Genomic DNA, 15,334 nt, shown 5'->3' with positions numbered 1-15,334 from the left:
CATCTTATGCCATACTCAAAGAGAATCCAAGCAATAGATAACATGGGCCAAATTATGCCAAGATATTTAAATATATTATCAATATACTTGGAATATGTATGGTTGCTGATGTACTGAAGTACTTCCAGGATTCAGTGTTATTGCAAAGAATGCACTTTAAACTGATGAAGAGAAACTGACCTCTGCCCCCCAGGTTCTAGTGCTTGACATTGAATGACGAAGATGAAAGACTATGAACACTTGTTCTAGCTTAGTATCAATGACACAGTGCAATACAACTTGACTTATTTCTTAGGCCAGTGGAGGATCCAAACTAACTTCTTGAGGTTATCAACTATATAATGTGAGGAAAGCAAGCGAGGTGGTTTCTGATGAAACAACCTTCAGGTGTCCACAGATTTATACACTGTGAAAATTCTATCACTACAACAACTCATTTATTTTACGGTTTACCTACTTATTTCCTAATAAGTTATTTATGAAAATCCTTCAGTAAACATTAAAATAAATTCTACTGCAGATATCACGCCATAATAGAGAAACAAACGCATGCACAAGAATCAACACATCGACACAGATATTTTGGACAACAGTCCCCGGAAAAACCCAATGTGGGAAAACCGATGCAACAAGGGAGGATTTTATTATTCAGCAATTCTTCAGTACAGCTGGATGACTAGCTTACCCAACAGAGAGAAAATTCTCCAACACTTCTCCCAGTTTTAGCGTCGGGCTAGCTGACCTTTGCGTAGCTCCGAGGTCCTCCGTGTCATCCCCTGCCTCTCTGCGTCAGCACTGGGCCTCTCTGCGTCACCCACACAAGCCCTCCATTGACTGCGTAGTCTGTTGCCTCTCTGTGTCTGCCTTTCCAACCTCTGCGCTGGTCTTCTGGTGTTGTTCCCGACTCTCTGTTCTGTATTTGTTGCCTCCTGCTGCTCTCCAGACCACTCATTCGAATTTCTCAGCTAACCCCGCTCCAAAAATCGAACTGACTAGTCTCCCTCAGTGTGTTCTCCAACTGACCCTCAAGCCTCTTCTTATACCTTTCTTGTTGGTCCTTCAACAACCGAGATTAAATCTCTAATCAACGGCTAAGATTAGATTTGGCTTGATCCATGACTTTTCGAACCTTCTAACCCAGTTTTATATTAATACCCATCAATATTTTATTTTTCCTAAGTTTAGACTTAGGAACTCCATTAAAAATATTAATTTTTATAATATCTCCCAAACCGGTTAGAATCTGCCCAAACCATTTCTGGGTCTTGGAAATCTCATGTGCTTTAGCCTCTCTACCAATTTTCATGGCTAGAGCACATTCGATGCTGACCTAAATCAACACTCCCTCTTAGTGAGGACTGTGCTCTAGTAATACTCAACACTGAGTATTACTCTGATCATACGGCATCAGTACCTGTACCGATGCTAAGCCTCCCCGCCCAACATCCTTTGCACTGTTTCATCCTACACTGTTGCCCATGGCTCTATCACTGCCACTGCTACATTTGCACTGTGTCTCCCTCTGCATCCGTGTTGTTGCTGGTCCGTCTTCCCAACACTGCATCTGCACTGCAACTCCCTCCGCATTTGTGCTGCTACTGGTCCTCCTTGCTAACACTGCATCTCTACTGCAAACTTCTTCTCATCATGTTGCATCGTGCTACTGCACTGCAACATCATACCCATTTCTGCTACTGAAATGGATTCTTTATCATCCCCATCTTATCGCTAAAATAATCAAACTTGGTTCTTCCAAGGGCCTTGGTAAGGATGTCTTCCTGTAGGAGTGTAGCTCAACTGTACAGCTCCTCGTTGGACACAATCTCTGACAAAGTGACATCGGATATCAATATGCTTTGACCGATCATGAAACACTGGATTCTTAGAGAGCTTGATGCAACTCTGATTATCACACATGATCCTGGTTGCCTCCATCTTTCTTCTGAATAGGTTCACAAGCAGTATTCTAAGCCATATGGCTTCACACGAAGTTGTGCTTGCAGCCATATATTATGCCTCTGTTGAGCTCAGAGCCACGGATTTATGTTTCCTACTGCACCAGGAGGTCATTCCTGATCCAATGTTGAAACAGTACCCGAGGTAGTTTTTTGATCCACTGAACTTCCCGCCCAATCTGCATTAATAAATCCACTCAATCTGATATCCTTACTCCTGGTGTACAAGAGTCCATAATCGACTGTTCCCTATAAGTACCTGAGAACATGTTTGGCTGCTACCCAGTGCGCCCTCTTCGACTCCACCATGAACTGACTGAGGGTGTTGACAGCGTAGCAAATGTCTGGCCTGGTATTGGCCAGATACATCAAGGACCCTATGAGCTGCTTGTATAAGGTGGGATCAACATCCTTGTCTTCTAATGCATCAATCTTTTTCCAGTTGGTGATCATTGGAGTAGCCATGGGTCTACAGTCCTCCATCCTGAATCTCTTCAGGATTTTTGTAGCATATCTCCCTTGCCCAAGGAAGATCTCCCCCTTTTGTTGCCAAACTTCCAACCCCAGGAAATAATGCATTCGTCCCAAATCCTTCATGTTGAATTCCGTGGCTAGATTCTTCTTGCAGTCCCCGATGAGCCTGGATGATCCTGTCAGGAAGAGATCATCCACATATAATACTAAGATTAGAGGCTCATTCTCTACAACCAAATAGTAGAGATTTGGATCTGCGTCACTCTTGACAAATCCCATTTTCTACAAGTAGTTGTCGATTCGACCATACCATGCTCTAGGTGCCTGTTTCAGCCCATACAAGGCTTTCTTCAATCTACATACATGAGACTTCTTCTCATATGTCTCAAAGCCCTCTGGTTGTTCAATGTATACCTCTTCTTCTATCACTTCGTTCAGAAATGATGTTTTGACATCCATTTGATGAATCTCCCACCACATCTGTGTTGCAAGAGATATCACGGTTCTAATAGATGTATACCTGGCTACTGGGGCGAAGGTCTCTTCGGAGCATACCCCTTAGCCACAAACCTGCCTTTGTATTTCTCAACACTATCGTCTGCAATGTATTTGATCTTGTAGATCCATCTCGAACCTACCACTGATTTGTCATGAGGTCTTGGCACTACCTCCCAGACATCGTTTACCATTATGGAGTTGTACTCCTCTACCATCACATCTAGCCAAACCTAATGTTGAGTTGCCTCCTGAAAACTAGCAGACTCCCCATCCTGAGCTACTAATGTCTGATATCTATCTCGCTGTTTTCGCTCCCTCTTATTGTTCCTTGGCACATCGATGAAGTCCTCTACATCTCGCAGAATCTGACGAAGTTCCTTGGTCGTTCTTCCTCTGCCAGCAGGTGCTTCTATTAGCTCCTCCTCATCCTGTGATTCTTCCTGTCTCGAGGAAGAATTCTTTTCTTTCGTTGGTTGAAAAGGTTTGACCAACGGTTCCTCTTTTCACTGCTCCTCGGAAGGCATTTCTCGAGATTTTCTGAAAACCCTATCCTCCATGAACTTCACATCTCGTCAAACTACTACCTTCCTGCTCCCTGGAAGATAGATTTTGTATGCCTTGGCGTTCTCTCTATATCCCACTAGATATCCTTTCTCTGCAGTTTGATCCAGCTTCTTCCTCTTTTCCTTAGGTATGCGGCAATATGCTAAGCTGAAATGATTGACTTCAGGCGTCTTCCCTGTGAAGACTTTCTCTAGAGTAATCTTGCCCAATGCTCGATGAGGAGTTCTATTATGAACATAAATTGTTGTGTTGCATGCTTTTGCGTACAGGAATTTTGCCATATCCTGATCATACATCATGGCCCTAGCTGCTTCTATAATAGTCCTGTTCTTTCTTTCTGCGACTCCATTCTGCTCTGAATTGTAAGGAGTTGTCCACTCTCTTTTGATGTCCTCCTTAGCGCAAAAATCAGTGAAGTCTTTATCGACAAATTCTCCACCATTATCTGAACGCAAAACTTTTATTTTCTTCCCAGTCAGATTTTCCACCAGAGCCTTGAACTCTTTGAATTGACAGTTAACCTCATCCTTGGTTTTCAAAAAATAAATCCAAGTTTTCCTTGAGTGGTCATCAATGAAGGTAAGGAAGTACTCAGCACCACTAAGAGCTTTAGTGGACATAGGTCCGCAGATATCTAAGTGTATCAATCCTAGTACACTCTTGGCCCTGTTTTTACTTCTAGGAAATGTTGCTTTGGCATACTTTCCTAGAGCACATCCTCTGCATACATCATCTCGTTCCGTACTAAGATCCAGAACTCCTGTTACAGTGCTCTTGAGAATTCTCAAAGCCCCATGGTGCAAATGTCCCATTCTTCTATGCCATAGTTCATTCAAATCCTTGTCTCCATGACTGCCTATTAGTGCCACTGGTGATTGTAGTTGTAGTTTGTACAACCTGTTACTTTTGATCCCGATCTGCACTTTTTTTTCCAGCTCAAGTGTTTGATGTATACTTTCTCCTTGATGAAGAAGACGTCATAGCCTTTTCCTTGAAGTTGCGACACAGAAAGTAAGTTCATCCCCAATCCTGGTATATGCAGCACATTGGTAGCACGGAACCGCTCTCCTGTTTCAGTTTGAAAAACTATGGTACCCCTCCCTATTGGAGTACACTTTGCCTTGTTCCCCACAGTGATCTGAAAGTTCATCTTCTCCTCCCAATAATCTGAGAAATATTCCCGGATTCCCGTCATATGCCAAGAAACTCCACTGTCTATATACCATACCTGTGATGATGTAGAGCTAGTCATACAAGCCACTTCTTCTTTCAGCATGGAAGCTAACATAGAGAAATCAAAATCACTTTCTCTTGTGCAATTTTCTGAAAATCTGTGCAAGTCTCCTAACGTAGATGCCTCTGCATCATGGTCTCGACCCATAATTGATTTTCCCTTCCTGTCTCTGATTACTTGCTCTAATACCATGTGAAAATTCTATCACTGCAACCACTGATTTATTTTACCTACTTATTTCCCAATAAGTTATTTATGAAAATCCTTCAATAAACATTAAAATAAATTATGTTGCAGATATCACACCATAATACAGAAACAAACACATGCACAATAATCAACACATCGACACAGATATTTTGGACAACAGTCCTCGGAAAAACCCAATGTGGGAAAACCGGTGCAGCAAGGGAGGATTTTATTATTCAACAATTCTTCAGTACAACTGGGTGCCAAACTGGCTTACCCAACAGAGAGAAAATTCTCCAACACTTCTCCCAGTCTCAACGTTAGGCTAGCTGACCTCTGCGTAGCTCCCAGGTCCTCTGTGTCAGCTCCTGCCTCTCTGCATCAGCACTGGGCCTCTCTATGTCACCCACACAGGCCCTCCAGTGACTACGCAGTCTGTTGCCTCTGCGTCTGTCTAAGAGACTCTGCGTCTACCTTTCCAACCTCTGCGCTGGTCCTCTGGTGTTGTTTCCGACTTTCTGGTTCCATACTTGCTGCCTCTTGCTGCTCTCCAGACCACTAGTTCGAATTTCTCAACTAACCCCACTCCAGAAATCGAACTAATTGATCTCCCTCAGTGTGTTTTCCAACTAACCCTCAAGCCTCTTCTTATACTTTTCCTATTGATCTTTCAACGGCCAAAATTAAATCTCTAATCAACAGCAAAGATTAGATTTGGCTTGATCCATGACTTTTGGAACCTTCTAACCCAGTTTTATATTAATACCCATTAATATTTTATTTTTCCTAAGTTTAGACTTAGGAACTCCATTAAAAATATTAATTATTTTAATATCTCCCAAACCGGTTAGAATCTGCCCAAACCATTTCTGGGTCTTGGAGATCTCATTTGCTTTAGCCTCCACCAATTTTCATGGCTAGAGCACATCCAATGCTACCCCAAATCAACATACACCTCCAGGTCTGCTACTTTTAATGATGTTACTAGAGGGCTTTAGGATAAGTGACTGATTCTTCTCCAAAAAAAAATGATTAAGGATCGATACTGCTTGATACCTGTAGATCTCTTCCTTTTCAATGTAACCAAATATTACTGATGACTATATTGAAGGGAGTTAATATAGATTAACAATATTGCCACTGTAAATAAATAAAATTTCATAGGTCGGCTTGACTGACATAAGAGATTCAAGTTGTGAATCTATATATGTGTTGATTACGACACAGATGAAGGAACACATCATGGATCTCATCTCCCAGGTGCTCATACTTTCTCCACAGGTCAGCGTACATAATATGTATAGATGATTTAATCCCTTTTATGCTATGATCCAAGACTGAGATCAAGGTGATGAGCCTTCTTAAAAACACTTATGAGATCGATCTAGGTCTCCTTTATGCAAGAAAAATATGATAGGAGTCTCGGCTCCTCTTTCTTTATAACAGAGACTCGGGTTAAGTTCTTTTGAGATGAAATGAGCTCAGAGCAGGAGATCTAGGTTGCTTCTAGTTAGAATTTTGATGAGTAGCTTGGGCCTCATGCTCAGGAATGTGTAGAAGGTTGAGTACAGATTCATGCTCAAAATGTCCTTTCAGCAAAGTCAACTTTGGATCAAATATTTACGTAGGAGTAAGCTCAGAATTTTAATTCTTTTGAGGACTGTCCTTTACAGGCTATCATATGAACAATGTCATAGAATTTGGACCATACACTTATAAATTTTCCTTTCTTCTAGAGTTGATTTGATGGTCGAATAGGAAGGCCTTGAATGCCTTGCAATACTCGAGAACAGTCCTTTCACAAAAACTTTGATATATTTACTTGTTCAATAATGATTTTAATGTACATACCAGAGCATTAAAAAAAAATCGAAGCAAGATGCAGATCTGATGGTCTTTCTTTCGCTGTTATTCACAACTGTGCACTAGATGCTTCATTGCTTAGATAAACTGAGACTGTAACCTTTGATGCAGAAATCGAAATACTTCCCAATAAGTGCGATCAGGAGAGGGTTGTTAAATTAGCTTTGAGGTTCCTTTGAATAGGGCTGAAATGTCCTCCTTTAAATTTCTGTGGAAAGTGACCTTATTTTCTGCCTTCTGAAACTTAAAGGAATCACAGATCCAAATCCTTTATGGAGGTTGCTTCATTGTCACCAACAAATATTTTATCCTTCCATGCCTTCTAACTCGCATATTCTCCAAATGTAGGAGTCTTAAAACAGTCCTGGTCTAGCACAAGGTTGCCCAGAAAGATAAATAGAAATCTTGGCCTTGTAAGATCATTACAGCTAAATATCACACAGAAACTTAGCAACTGCCAGAGTCAAAAACAAATATAGGAATCCGTCCTTCCTTCTGTTGAAGTATGTGAGTTCTTTCTTGAGGATTCTACTTCATTTTGACTTACCTTCAGACTTGCAGGGAGAAGAGATCAAGGAGGCTTGTCAACAGACTTCTCTTGGTGATTGTTTTCTCTTTCACTCTTGCTTGGGCTTGTCCTTACCTGAGCTCTGATACCATGTTAATTTTAGATAACATGTTCTTTGCTTAGGTCAATTACTTCAATGTTCCTTATGAGCCCAATTTTCATTTCCATTTATTTCTTAGCAATCACATAAACCATTATCTCATTGACAGTAATTGAAGAAAGAACATAAACATCAAGCATAAGAGACTAGCCAAGACAAGAGGACACAAGATTTTGGCTCAAGCCAGGGAAAAACCCCAAGATGGGGAAAACCCTTGATCAATTCTTCTTATTATTATAATCAAATGATCAGCAGAGAAAGAGAGAGAGAGTACAATCAAAGTCAAAACTGACTTGCCAAAATGATGACCCGTGCCAATGTCAAAACGTCAAAGAAACTGCCCAGACAAGTATGCAATTCTGCCTTTGAACAGTAGCAGACAAGTTCTGCCCTAATCAGTGGTCAGCAGTACTTACAAGATAATCTTCTAAAGGAGCTGGATCAAATAATGTGGCTTTCTTTGCTAAATATGATGGGCCCAAAATCCGTCTTGTGCTAGGAAAATCTCTGAGATTATGATAGACCTGGTTAGGGCACATGCCAGCCCTAACCTATGGCTGCAACCTCTGCATTCACCCTCATGACAGGCTCCAAACACCTTCGCTGATCCTTCATGACTGCGGCCTAGGCAGAACTGTCTTCTAGGCCTCTTGGCCTACTTCAAACAAGAATCCAAACCTACTGTAGCTATAGGAGGGACTGCAGCCTGCTTGAGAGGGGCTTCTTGTAGATGCGGTCAACCTAGAAGAGATTTACACATCATAGAAACACACCCAAAAACACTCCAGCTCTGTGATCTGCCTCAAGGATAATTTGGACCTGCAAATAGGAGAAAGATATGCCTAGAACAACCCTCAAATAAGCCCAGACTTTCCCTTAACATACTCGGCCTCCTGCCTAAGAAACTCGGCCCATCAAACAGCCCAACCATAACGTCAACCTTGCCTTTGCTCCTTCGCTGGGGTCATCTTCCTTCTGCAGCTATTTCAGAGAAAAAATATGAGTGATGAGGTATCTTGAATAGACTACTTATATCCTTCATGGGTAGGCTGACTTGGGCACTTGAGGAGGCAAATTCAAATTTCATTTTTTCAATTTTTCCCGCCTTGATAAGGTCGTGTCTTATAAAAATTCTTTTGAATAAGTAAATATTTCTCCTTATCCAAATTTAGTGATCGTTAGGTCAATTTTGGTCCACTCGAAAAGAGGAATACAATGCAATCATCACCTTCATCAAATGAGTTGTCCGAAGTGGAATTTTGGCCCTAGTTGCCAATTTTAACACCACGAGAGCACAATTGTTCAAGGTCGGCTTGGGGTCAATTAGACAAATTGAACCCCCATCATCGCATATAAATATAGGAAGACCCTCATCCTCATTTGGCACATCATCAACACAACATATTCTTCTCTCTCCTTCATTGATTGGGTCATACAAGTCTGAGGCATCCTGTTCTTCCACACGTGCAAGTTTTGGAGTTGATTTGACTTGCGCTTACTTTCTGTTCTTGAGGAGACTTTGACCAGCATTGACTTTGGACCTTAAGGGACTGTTTGATTACATTTTGACCAGGGATAGGTCTGTCCAAACAGGCCATGTTATCTGGCACAGAAACCGAGGCAAAAGGAGTTGTTTGACCAAGGTTGACCAAGAGTTGCAGGACTGTTTTGACCACAGGTTGACTTCATCATTTGACTGGGTTTGACCGCTGATTTGTTGATTTTTTTTACTATTGTTTTGACCGTTGATGACTGGTTAGGGCAAGTTGACTGTTGTTGACTTTTCAGAATTGTAATCCTTCATCAAACTGATCAAATATTCATTGGTTTGGGTAATTTACGAAAGTCAAGTCACATTGACTTTGACTCTCATCATTGTACTCTATTGGACATTCTCTCTCTACTGAACATTTGATATTTGATAATAAGAAGGATTGAATAAGGGTTTTCCCTATCTTGGGGTTTTTCCCTAGCTTTAGCCAAAAATTGGTGTTCTCTTGTCTTGTCTTCTGCATTTATTGTTTATGTTCTATCTACAGTTACTATCAATGTGAAATAATAGTTTATGTGATTGCTATTGGAAATTAAAGTGGAATTGACATTGGGCTAATAAAAGATATTGAAGTAATTGTTGCAAGCATAGAACATACCATTGTTATCTAAAATTAACAGCATCAAGAATCTAATCACCACTTATTCTCATCCTTTTTTCTTAGGATAGTTGGTGGTTGACAATGTCATTAATTTAGGGCTTCTGTCTTGATGCCCTTCAGACCCTTGGCTATTTTGCTCACATTTTGCTAGGTAGGGCATTATAAGTTTCAACGATATTTGTTTTGTCATTCACTTTGTACTTTCTTATTTCTTTTACATTTCAGTTGATGATGCTTTAACATTCCCAATGCTCACTCCTCTTTGTACATTTTGATATTATTAGTCATATTAGAAAATATATCATTCCTAAATGAAATATGGAGATGGAAAAGGATGGCGAGGGAGGTTTAGGTTTCTAAAAAAAGGGTCACCTCTTGGAAAAGCAAAGTGATGGTATAATTGAGACCACTAAAGGTATCAATAAATCATCTCAATCAAAGGGTATTTGGACTTAATATCTCAAGATGGCATCCAATAGACAATAAAGATTGGTGGTGGGGGATCCATTCAAAAGGCTCAAGCCCCAAGCTTCCCTCCTAGAGGCTCAATGAAATGTATTCAAATGAGTGATAGTGAGAAATCGATTTCAGTGCGTACTAGTACTGAGTGGATTTTGGATGGCATTTCAAAGTCGTAGAGAGCCCGAATGGGTTACTTTATCTAGAGAAGTTATCACTCTCAATTCTAGTTTCACAGCTTGGTACGACTTGGTATGGAATAGCATAGAATAAGATCCACACATCCCCTCTTAACAAAGGCTTTTTCGTATTCCTCTTTGAATCTTCTTCAAATAAACATGTTTTCTTGGGCAGTCTTTGGTTGTATGAGGGATTGAATATGACCATAAAACCTTACAATGTGAACTTCAACTCAAACATGGCATTGACAGCTCACCACTATACATGTATTTGTCTTCTAGGTCTCTCCTTGCATTTTTGGAACCCTAGGATACTTCAAGGTGTGGGGGAAGGCCTAAGTTTATTTCATAATTAGCCTTGGAATCCTTAAATTGTGAATGGGTGTTGAGATTGTTGATGTTTATGGACACCAATGGTGGCATTCCAAACATGATTACTATAGTTTGTGGAGATTCTGAATGGAAATAAATTCCAGATTCAGATAAAATTTCATTTTTATGGACACAACATTTGGGATTGCCCTTTCAAGGTAGAGGCATATATGAAGAGGACGGATGTTGAAGGAAGAATTGATGCCTAATCTCCCATGGCCATAATTAGGCGGGTGTAATAATCTTGGGGGTAATTCAATGTTGAGTCTATTGGATCTATATTCCTATCACCTAAATTAGCACATAAATCTCTCCATTCGATGGATGGACACTTTGAAGATGGACCAAGTTAGGTGCTTTGTCACTACTTATTAAAAGCACTCATGCCTTCCAAGCAATGTCTACAATAGTGTCGACTTTAGCAGATGATGTCAAGGGGTTACTTGATGGCCTCATTGTTATTTTGGGGGATATGTCTCAAGCAAATGGTTGGGTGCTTCTTGCGGAGTTGGATGTATTCCAGCACTATCAACTCAATGGAGATCACCTTATCCAATCAATGGTTTCCTCTTTTGTCAACCTTTTTTCTTTACATCTAAAAAATGTGAGGCTGAATTCAAGTCCAAAGGGTTGATGGGAAAGATCTTATGTTTGTTGGGTTTGCAGCTAATTTAGTTATGAATGGTTGTGTGACCCATGTGTCCTTCTCAATGGTTCATAATGGATCTATTCCTTCAGATGATGCCAGGGTTGGTTCCCAAATCAAGCAAGATTGTGTGCAAAAGTTACGAATTGAAGTAAAGGTAAGAAGATAAAATGTATTCCTCTGAATCTTTAGCCTCCCAACTCCCATACTCGGGGAGCTAGAATCAAGAGAACGTCATGATTATTTAACGAGCAGTCTCTCTATTACTAAGGAGATTATCCAAACAGCTTCAAAAGGTACTATTCTAAGGATATGTTTGTATATTATGGCTTTGGTTTTGCCTCTTAAGATTGTTATGATTCATGATGGACTATTGTCTAGAATATGCAATGTGAGAATTGGTTCTTGGATTTTATTTAAGGTTTATTTGAAGACTTCGGGATTAGGCTTCCTAAGGAATAAAGAGAATTTAGCTTTGATCTTGGTACATGAAGAGTCCTCCAGCAACTCTTTACATGATTGATTATTTCTCATCTTGGAAATGTAGTGCTTTGGATGTAATAATGTTTTGAAGTAATATGAAGTAATGTGACCTTTTTCTCCTGAAATTACACACATGCACATACATACAGCCAATTTTTGACATAGGTTCCTAAGAGTGATTATGTTGGAGCATGCTACTAATTTTCCTTGATGTCTTGCAGACCCTTGGCCATTTTTCTACGTTGGGCTTCCTTGGGTTCAACTGTATTTGTTTTTTATTTCACTTTGCAACGTCTTATTTCATTTATAACTCTCGGAGATGCTTTACCACTTCCAACGCTCACTCCTCTTTGCACTTTTTGATAATCCCATTGACAAATTTTAAAATTATGGCCAGTAGTGGACATACACACACACACATCCACATATATCCAATTTTTTACATAAGTTCATAATATTCAATACTTAGCATAAGCACTATTAGAGAATGGTACTAATTTGATGCACTGTAATTATTATTAACTAAGTTTGTCTAAACAGTGAAGGTGCAGGTGGTGGTCATGCTCCAGATATTATCAAAGTTTGTGGCTTGATGAATGTTCTTCCATCCTCAACTAATCCTACAAATCCATTCACGCACAACACTGTTGATGAACATCTGGACATGCTGGTACTTTTCATGGTCAAACTTTAAGTGAATAACGTCTTATGGTCATCATTTGTATATGCTTATTCTCACTATTCTAAACTAGTAATAGGTGGAACGATGCAAAAAGAGATTCATTTGACTAAATAGTCAATTTCTACATTTCTCATAGATGGTATGCCATCACTTGGACAAAGACAATGAAGAAGATGTGAAGTTTGCTGAGTCACGCATACGAGAAGGATCAATAGCTGCTGAGGACATTTTACATGATATGGGAGCTATTAGTATGATCGCTTCTGATTCTCAAGCTATGGGTCGTGTAGGAGAGGTATAAGAGTCATTATAGACTAGTTATTTTTGCTGCATTTCCATTAAGATTTAAAATTAGAATTTTATTTTAATAGACGAGATGCTTTTAGGGAAATACTTCTTATATAACATTAAAAAAACATGTAAAAAGGAGAATAGATAAAGAAAATCATTTTTGCCTTATCAGGTTTATGGTTTCAATAAAGTCAGAGTAAGCCAAAGCTGATATATATCTTGCATTTCTAACAAGTATCCTTTAGAAATGACTTGAGCACATACCTCATCTGAATACATCTTTTGAAAGAGGAAACAGAACAACTAAGACCTTCAAGTACAATCTTACAATGTCATTTCTAATTTGAAATCATAAATGCACCCTAAATGCAATGCAATAAGCTATCATAAGTTGAGAGAAATGTTTGTTACAACTGCCTGACATAAACAGGTATTCTTGCACAGACTATATCTTCAAAATATGTTACTTCTAAAAATGAGCCATTGAGACATTTTATATGCTCTCAATTTCTTTGTGTTCATGGAGGGATAACCAAACACTTACCTCCAAACCCCTTATTTGTCTTCCTGTGAATTTTTCCGCCTATGGAGCCTCTTCACTTGTTCCTCTTTGGGTTTGAAACTGTAGTGTAATTTGTGTTACTTAGCTTGTCTTTATTGGGCCTTTTTGGAGTTATATGAACTGTTTCCTAAGTCTAAAGTTTAAACTATCCTCCAAAATCTCAAATACCATGTAGAACTTGAGAGAGTGTAAAGAATATTCATTAGATTTGACCTATATAACATGTAACAACCATCTCCTTTTCTAAAATGAAAATAATTTATGCACTATCCTTATTCTACATTCTGTGAAGTGTTTGTACAATGTGTTCTTGAAGTTTAGTCTAGGTTGACTTGTTTATTTATCTCTTTTCAAATAGCTTAAAATGAAATTATGTTACTTGAAGGGTGTATTGTTGAAAGACAAAATCGATTTACTAATGATCTATTGTGCAGGTTATAACTCGTACATGGCAAATTGCTCATAAAATGAAGTTACAAAGGCGACAACTCCCAGAAGTTATGTCTGATATGAATGACAATCTCCGAATTAAGAGATTTATAGCAAAGTACACTATCAATCCAGCTATCGCTCATGGTATCTCTCAAATTCTTGGTTCAATTGAGGTACAAAACCATTCTTCATAATTTGTGTATTCACCTTTTGTAAACACAAATTAGTAGATGCTATTAAACAATGTTTCAAAGTAGCTTACCTTAAATGCTATATTTATCGTTCGTTTTTAATTAGGACTATATTTTCTCTTCTAGTGAATTTCTTGCTTTAAAAAGTATAGTCCTTCATTACAAGTGTTTCAATAACTATAGTTATTAATATAAAACCATGCAGGTTGGAAAGATGGCAGATCTTGTTTTATGGAACCCTGGGTTCTTTGGTGCAAAGCCTGAAATGATTATTAAAGGTGGTGTAATTGCCTGGGCACAAATGGGAGATCCCAATGCAAGCATCTCAACCCCTGAACCGGTAACTAATTGTGACTTTAAATTTTTTATTTACTTATTGTGTGAATGAGCTTTTAGGTTTGGTGATCCTTTATTGACAAAATGACTTTTCTTGTATACCTTCATAGATTTAACACACCCATTCACATTGTCACTTAATACAGATGAATTTTCATTGAATCCCATATGTTAGTTAGTTAGGGGGAACGTCAAAATCAATCTTTCAGGTTTTTATGTTTTCAAAGGTAAAGTGATTTTTGTAACTAGGAAAGTTTGAGTATGTTATAACAAAATCGACAACATAATGACTCACCTCAACGCTTTTGTCTAACACGTACTCCATATAGAAGGCTTATTTGAAAAATACAACAATGTTAAATTCGGAAGTGTTGAAAAATGAGGGGTACCAAGGAGGTGTTTCCTATTAGTTTTTGGTAGCATCGGAAGTGCTCTAGCCTTGAAAATTGGTGGAGAGGCTAAGGCAGTTCTAGAGAACCCAAAAACCGTTTGGTGAAATTCCATCTAGATTGTATTTTATTAAAATAATTATTATTTTTAATGGAGTTCCTAAGTCTAAACTTAGGGAAATTAAAATATTAATGGGTATTAATCAAAATATGGGTGAGAATGATCTAAAAGGCGGATCAAGTCATGTTTTAATCTTAGTCGTTGATTAGAGACTTAATCTCGATCGTTGAAGACTCAACAGGAAAAGTATAAAATGGAGGCTTGGAGTTCATTTGGAAACACACAGAGAGAGATTCAGGAATTCGATTTTCTGAGGTGAGAAGTTCTCAAGAGGAAAATTGATTGGGGAGATCTTGCAGCTGAGGGGCAGAGAGAATCCGGGAGAAGGATTTTTTGGAAAATACAAAACAGAGAGGCAAAGAGAGCTTGTAGAGAGGCAACGCAGTAGTCGGGAGAGCTAATGCAGAAAAGTTGTCTATCACGCAGAATCCAAAATTGTTGGAATAGCGGAAACTGCCAGAATTGCTGAGAGAGCTGACGCAGAGGCAACGTAGTAGCCGAGAGAGCTAATATAGAAAATTTGTCTATCACGAAGAATCCAGAACTACCAGAACAACCGAAACTGTCGGAACTGCCAGAATAGCCGGGAGAGC

The 15,334-nt window shown here is 39.1% G+C and overlaps 1 protein-coding gene across 1 annotated transcript in view; it reads left to right on the top strand.

Annotated features, from left to right (window-relative positions):
* The window catches only part of URE (urease), a 393,081-nt gene that overhangs the window by 345,937 nt on the left and 31,810 nt on the right, over positions 1–15,334 (top strand). Inside the window, exons 12-15 of the mRNA XM_089403154.1 lie at positions 12,278–12,407; positions 12,556–12,714; positions 13,707–13,877; positions 14,101–14,235. Of these exons, the coding sequence (XP_089259280.1) occupies positions 12,278–12,407; positions 12,556–12,714; positions 13,707–13,877; positions 14,101–14,235 (595 nt within the window). The remainder of the gene's footprint in view (positions 1–12,277; positions 12,408–12,555; positions 12,715–13,706; positions 13,878–14,100; positions 14,236–15,334) is intronic.

This window comes from Pinus tabuliformis, chromosome 2_1 (genome assembly GCF_031772625.1).
Source record: "Pinus tabuliformis cultivar Carrire ecotype Pingquan chromosome 2_1, CPIR1, whole genome shotgun sequence".
Taxonomy (NCBI): Eukaryota; Viridiplantae; Streptophyta; class Pinopsida; order Pinales; family Pinaceae; genus Pinus; species Pinus tabuliformis.
This window is presented reverse-complemented; position numbering and strand designations above follow the sequence as displayed.